The sequence below is a fragment of the Maylandia zebra genome, linkage group LG15 (assembly GCF_041146795.1).
Source record: "Maylandia zebra isolate NMK-2024a linkage group LG15, Mzebra_GT3a, whole genome shotgun sequence".
NCBI classification, from domain to species: domain Eukaryota; kingdom Metazoa; phylum Chordata; class Actinopteri; order Cichliformes; family Cichlidae; genus Maylandia; species Maylandia zebra.
In genome coordinates this window covers 9,217,276-9,224,648 of record NC_135181.1, presented here as the reverse complement: position 1 = coordinate 9,224,648, position 7,373 = coordinate 9,217,276, and the positions used below count along the sequence as shown (strand labels likewise).

The 7,373-nt window shown below is 40.6% G+C and overlaps 1 protein-coding gene across 1 annotated transcript; it reads right to left on the bottom strand.

Annotated features, from left to right (window-relative positions):
• Window positions 1-92: 92 nt before the first annotated feature.
• On the bottom strand, window positions 93-6,983 carry si:ch211-142k18.1 (uncharacterized). The gene is made up of 3 exons (XM_004541882.4): window positions 6,788-6,983; window positions 1,991-2,538; window positions 93-1,064 (listed from the first exon to the last, which is right to left on the bottom strand). Exons 2-3 carry the CDS (start codon window positions 2,530-2,532, stop codon window positions 926-928), a joined length of 681 nt encoding a protein of 226 aa, XP_004541939.1. The 5' UTR covers window positions 2,533-2,538; window positions 6,788-6,983; the 3' UTR covers window positions 93-925.
• Between the last annotated feature and the right edge of the window lie 390 nt (window positions 6,984-7,373).

Sequence of the window (7,373 nt, the reverse complement as noted above, 5' to 3'; positions counted from 1 at the left end):
CCCCAAACTAACTAGGAGCTGTGAAAACACCATAATGAATATTTTTGTTAAAAAAAAATGTAAGTGTAAAAAACATCAAACAACAAGGTGCTTTATTTATGTAAAATTTTGCCGTTTATAGGATTGAACATAAATCTATTTTCTAAACTCGTAATAATATAATGCTACATATTTTATTTTAAAAAATGAAAAGGCATCCCCCTCCAGGAAGTCCTACCGGGATTAAAGAGAAACCTTGTTTAAATAAATTGCTTAAGCCAGGAAACTGTGCAAACATATCATGCATAGACAGTTTATCCCCCCCCCCTCTAATCATAGGATCTGTCTTAATATTTATATAGAAACTTATCCCCCTGGATATTTCTCTTAAGAAAACAAACCCTTTATTAGTTGTTCCAGTCCCCTCCCTCACTTATTGTTGCAGAAACAAAATCTCTGTTACCACATAGTCATTATAAGTATATCCCAGACTCCACCCTTACCCTGGAACCAGATGGCCAACCCATAGCTTCCCCTGGAGAAGAGTAACAGAGTCATTATGTTTTGTTCTCCGAAGGCCCATCTATTTTGATCCATAAACACGGAGCTTAGCTCAAAGCTGCACTGCATGCTGTTCCCATATTTGACCTCACAAAAATTCTACGAATAATGCGTGGATGGAAAATCGTATGTCATCCGTCGTGGAGATATTCAGTGAAAGGGAGGTGTCAACAATCCATCTTCGTTGACTGCTTCAGTTGATGTGAAGTTTAACCTTAACACACTGTTGCATCCCAGAACTGCTCAGCACATGTACATAAAAATACAATTATAAAATGGCGAGAGGGTATATTTCTTGAATTTGGGACCTCACGGAATGCCAAACATCATTCACAAGTTCAAGGATGATGCGCAAACACTTTTCAAAACACTTTTCAATGCTTTCTCAGCGATGGATTTTCACAATGTCTTTCATTTGCTTGGTGAATGAAGCGTGCAGGGCCTGTGCTGAGCTCTCCAGCCTGCTGGCGATGTCCGCTGCAGCACGAAGCATGTCTTCAAAGGCCAAGGACTCCTCTCTGATTCTGCTCCGAAGGACCAACAGTCCAGGTGGCCGGCCGAGTGAGTGATGACAAGGAGAAAGCACCGGACACAAGAAGAAACAACAGCAGAGGGTAAGAAAAAGAAAATGCGAGGGCATGAAAATATAACGGGGGGTCACATGTGCTCAAGAAACTATCACTTATATGCCATCGTGTCTCTATGTGATACTTTTTGTTCTTTGTTCTTCTCCTGCCCTTGTTATTGTCTGATTGAGTTCATCTTCGCCTTGTTACCATAGTTCCCTTGTGTGTATTTAGTCCTCAATCTTTTTTATTTCAGTGCATTTTTCCCTGTGTCACCTGCTGATTATCCAGAGATGTATTTCTTCTAATTGCGGGGTGTTTAAGTACTTCCAAAAAAACCCACCTGTTACTCTGTTTCTCTTTTATATTAGAAATAGTTTTTTTACACAGTGCGTCAGCTTCAGATACCTAAAATGAGTCTCAGTTTGGTAAACAATTACTATTTTATTATTAATGATTAATGTAGTTTAATCTAGTTTTGCTTTTTGTTTACATGGGTAGTGTTTTAATTTATGATTGATGGAAATGATGAAAAATGGTTATCAAATTTTTCCAACGCTTGTATTTATCAATTAAAAATTCCAAACCTCAAACAAAGCCCATTTAACATAAATCATAAATCTAAGAGAGGAAAAATATTCAGAATTTCACATTTCAATAACCAGCAACTGCCTGGTGATAGACTTAAGTCAACCTACATCTTTTCTTTTTTACATCGTCTTTCCCCACAATATCTTCAGTATATGTGCTACCACAGTTAATTAATCTTAACAACAGAAACAAACAGCAGGTTCTTTTTCTTTTTCTTTTTAACTGTCGTCTTTACATTTCAGCTGTTAACTTTATGACGTTTGGCACAAACACATTTGATTTACTGCACTCACTTGTGGATCCCAGAGAAGGAGTCCGGTACATCTCCCTCCAGCTGCTTTTTTAGATCCTCTTCTGCTTTTTCTACCACCTCGTGCCAGCTCTTTTGGTCCTCTTGAATGCCAATGACATTTTCCTTGATCACATCTTCATAGCGCTGATCTCCCAGCTCATTCCCTACAAATTGCACCAAGTTTTCCATCACTGCCTTGTTCCCATGCTGTATGGCCTGCAGGTAGGCCAGCTCCTCTCTCTGGGCCTTCAGCCTTCGAGCTGAAGCAGTGTTGGTGCTGAAGTGGACCGAGCACCTGTCCGGCTGGGGCTCGTGGTGGAGCACAGGTGTAGGTGACGGTGAGGATGCTGCCGATGTGGTCCAGTCGTGGCTGTTTTTGACCTTCGCAGGCTCATCACCAACAGCCTGCAATGTGTTATTGGTGGCCATTATCACAGAGTAGATGTCAAAGCCTGAACCCCAGTCCCCATCTCCACTTTGGCACAGTGCTAGGGTTGCCATGGATACCAAAGCCAAGATGACGTTTGTCCAACAATATCGCATGGTAACCTGAAAAGAGGTAGAAGTGTGTGACTGTGAACTTGGCCAGCTGGTGAAGATAATAAAACTGAGTGAGATAAATATGCAAGTGGGCTGGTTTACTTCACTTACATACTTAATTAATAAAAAAGCTGGGGTACTCTTCATGTTGTAAATTAGAATTCATAACATACAATGCATGCATGTAATTTGTATAAATGGCACAAACACCATGTATTCAGTGCTGAAGTTGAGCTTATTTACATCCTATTTACATTTAAGATATTTTTATGGTCTCACGTTTGGCGGAAACATTTCTAAATATGCAGCTGCGATAAGCAAAAATGAGTTTAAAGCAACACTCTGCAGGAATCTGGAAACTGAAGACTTCATTTTAAACGTGCTGCGCCTGCTCTGTTGAATTTTTAATTTCACAGTGTGCCAGATGTTTTCATTGTGTGAAAGACTGCACTAATTTGGTCAATCAACCATTGTGAACAGGCAGACACGCCACATACGTGGACTAGTATAACTGGAGGCTGTTTTTTTGTTTTTTTGAAATAAATAAATCAGCACTTCTAAGTATTTTTTATAAATGTAAATTTGGTCTCATTTGTTGTTGCTGTTGAACTTAACGTGCCTGGGCGGTCTCAGATGCAACGCCTCTGCCCCACAATGTTTTACACTTGACGTGTTAACAGCTAACTCAGTTAAGCTACAGGTCAACAGCTCAGGTTCGCTGCGTTCTCACCCTCGTCTGAAGTGAGAATGTTTTCTTTCATTTTGTTCTAGTCGATAAAAAATGATGTCTTCCTTTGCGAGAAGGCCAAACAAGGACATCCAGGTGATGCTGAAAAATTATCTCCAGCAGATAACGAGTTTAACAAGTTGGAACTGTTTTTCTAACTAAGAGTTAACAGCAAGAAAAGCCAGGTGGTTATTCAAAATGTTATTCAAAATGTTCAAAATGTTCGAAATGTTTGCTGCGTCATGCCATGTGCACTCATGTCCCCCGATTACTGATGCTGATCAAACTGGATAATCCCTTTTATCTGTAGCCCAGAGGATGATTTCCAAACAGAATTGAAAATTTTTCTTTCAGACCCCAAAAACAGTTTGAACAGTTTTTCATGTTACCTCAGTCCTTAAACAAGCAGAGAGTTTGTGGATCTTGGCCATGTATGAGTGTGCTTTGCATGGCATAGTTTTGACTTGTGGATGCAGTGATGACGATGGTTTGGGGAAGTGTTCCCGAGCTCATGCAGTGATTCTACTCCAGCAGTGTCTCCAGCTATTGGCTTACAGCCTCATCTCTTACATACAGAGATTAGCTGTAGATGATCCCACCATTTCTGATACTGATCATCTATTTGCCCACACGATTTTTCACAGAATGGGAAAGCCGTCCTCATCATTCCATCTGGAAGACTCTGCTTCTTTGGATGCTCCTTTAACTGTACGTCCATTTTTTTTGAGCAAAGGCGTGTGTGCCCTCATTCATCGTGTTGTTATGTGCGGCCGACATTTGTTGTGATTCCTTCTGTCACGCTCAGTCTGACAAAGTCTGTCAAATTCAGTGGTGGAAACTAGATGCATCCTCTCAGATGTTCAAGTTTTTAATTTTAATGCTCAGATTGCACAACATTTTTTTGTTGTTTGTGTACTTTTTTGTAATGAATAAATAAATAATAAATACTTTTAGTCCCTCAAATGTTTTTTGATTATTTCAGCTTTGCCTGTGCCTTTAAAGGGAAAATGTTCAATTCAAATGTGATGGGTTAAACCAAACAAACCCTTTCCATGCTCTGTAAATGCTGTAAAAAAGTATAAATAGGGGAACATTTTATGTGGCTTGGGTTGTGGTTATTTACTAGAGCGTGCTTTACATTCTGTGGTTGAGCCACGGCATGGAGTTTTGTCACGCTAGGGTTGTAAGAGCTGACAATAGTACCCTTGCAGCAGGGTGTGTGTGGTTTCTGGTAACCAGCGGTTGTCTTGGGATCTTTCATGACATCTATTCACCTTGTAAACACAAGAGTAAAGGCTTGTTATCCCAAGCTCAACACATGAGAAGCTCTTCCTTCCCATGTGTTGCAGTTTTCAGTGAAACAGCTGCATTGTCACTTTATCATGTCCCATTTAAGGTTCTGTCTTCTCCATCTGGAAATATATATATATGGTTGTTGTTTTTTTCAAACCGAGTCTGGTCTGAGGTTGAGGCATTGCAGACCTTTTTCTGCTGTCAGAGCACATTTGGTTTACTTTCACAGCAGCCTTGAAAGTATTTTAGCTCCCAACAGCTGAACTAGAAATCAGAGTTGCTTGACTTCCACCTATTACTCTGTTACAAATGTCCACTCCTGCCAGCTGCACACTGTAAACACTGTCTCCTTTTTTTTCTCTCTCTTTTTTTAAAAGATGAGCTGTTGCAGGGCAAAAGCCCATCAAACGACCAACTGTTGTCTCCTTCTGTTTGTGATTAGTTTAAATGGTGACCTCACACACTGCTTGCTGTGGCTGCTGTAAGACAAGTAGCCAACAGAAACCTTGAGGCACAGACACAGAGCCTGACGTCATTATGTTAGAGTAAGGAGAAAGCTTTCTTTTGACTGACAAGCGCATTGTAACAGAATTTTGATCAGGAAAAATCTCATGCTGTACAAATGGGGTTTATTATTTTGACTATTTTAGTCCTTGCAAACAGCTGTGCGATAATGTAGATATCCTCCAATGTTGTCCTCAAACTAATTGGTTGTATATTAGAAAAAGCCCTGCATAAGTCTACACTTTGTGTTTAACTTCTGTGTAAGCTGACTCACTCCAGCAGATTAGATTAACAAGCCAGAGAAACTAGTGGGTGAATTCAATGTGAAACCTGTGATAAGTGGAGAGCACTCGTTCAAAGACATTTAATGCCCTGCAAGTGTGGAGATGCAGCATATCCAAAACTTTTTATCACCGTGAACTTCCACTGCACTCGTTTGGATGTTAATAAATCCAAACCTTATGGCCAAGAGTGACAACTTTCAGCCTAATGACATAATACAGCCAAATGGAAATGCAATTAATCTTGAAAAATGTTATTGTCTCTGCGTTCAGTTCCCGCCGCAGCAGTCACGGACGCGCTGAAATGACGTTTAGAGGCATTATTTCATTCTATTAAAAACCCCGCTGACCAGAGGCACATGTGCTCCCGTCTACATCACAGAGTGGCGGCAGCAGTTGCCTTTGTCTTTGAAAAATGTCTGAACAGTTTCCACGCTGGCGTCTTACGGTTTTGAAACAGGGTTTGTGTTCGACTCTCCGTGGCCCATAGTGACCTTTTTTTGGCTCTGTTTTTATAGGCTGACTTTTCTTTTGGCTTAAAATAGAAGAAGCTTGTCTGCAGAGGGAAAGCAGCCACAAGCTCAAACACCAGCATTAGGACACTTTAGCTGTTTGTTCTATGCATTAAGCAGAGTTTTTGTTATGCTGTTCTGCTGATTTAAAAACTGATTTTAATTCAGTAAACCCTTTCAGTTACCCTCATAATCAACTGGTCATCACTCTTTTCTGAAGTGCATGTCGGCATCTTTAAATTGTCTTTTTATAGAATAAAATGTAGCAAATCTACATGAAATAGCAGGGGGAAAAGGACAAACAGATTATTGAAATTTGAATTGCTGGAATCAAAGTGAAAATGATGGAACTTGCAGAAATGCATTTCCAATCAAATCTCTAAATGTGGCCGTGCTCTCTTCCATGTCTGTGGGTTAAAGCAAACCTGTGTTTTTGGTGTCCCTATAATTCAGTCTTGTTGCCCCCCCGCCCCTCTTCTTAAAGCCTGAACAGGTGGGCTTCACAAATGTCACAACACACAGACTTGCTACAGTGTTAGTGGGACAAGGAGTCGTAACAGTGAGGTAGCAGAGCAGAGACTGTAGTGTTAAAGCCTGGAAGTTAGAGATGTTTTTGTTAGTATAGTCATAAAAAGTGGAGACATTTTTGCATGCACACAACTACGCAATATATGAATACTATGATGTGACCTTTTTATATGCATATGCTTTTTTTCCTGACAGTGAAAAAAACAAACAAAAAACATCTCTTTAAATTTCCGTTCAACTCAAAAGCAGCCGTCCACACCAACAGCAGCTCTTTCACACAAAACTTTATACAAGTGCCATAAATTCAAATTTATCTACTTCTGCCAGGGGGAGTACACAGTGAGAAAGCAGCGCTTTCCCATTAATACTGTACACTAAACTCAGATTTTCATAAATCCAATCACCAAACTTACCTGCGTCCGGGAATTTATTCGGATAGAAAAATGCTAGATTCTGCCACTTCCACTCTTTCAGTTACGCAAATCAACTCAAAAGCTCCAGGACTACGATTTCCAAGTGGAGCGCATAAATACTTGCTCTGCTCCCCTTCTTCATGTCAAGGGGAAAAAATGCAGACACACGCACACACAATTAGGGTTTGGCTAGAGAGTGTGGTCGTCTGTGTGCCCCTGCCTGCTGTTGGGAGGGGTTGGTAGGGGAAGGGAAGAGGGGTAGGGGGGCTGGGGGGGGGGGTATGTTTTCAAAAAAGGCCAAAACTGAATGATTTCTTTCTTTGCAGTGGAAAGAGGGGCTGGCAGAAGGAGAGGAAGTGAAGGGAGTGTGATCTATTTCACATCTGGGGGCTCTGCATAGGGGTTCCTCAGTGTGGGGGGAATGTCTTTTACGACCATGCAAGATGCACATTTCTTATTTATTAAAGTACGGACTATACTTTTAATATGTAATAAAGTCAGGTCTTGCACTGCTGTGACGTTATTGTAGCTTACAATGCCAAAGAAGCAGCAGCAAAAGATGGAGGGTTGAAAACATGGAGACAAG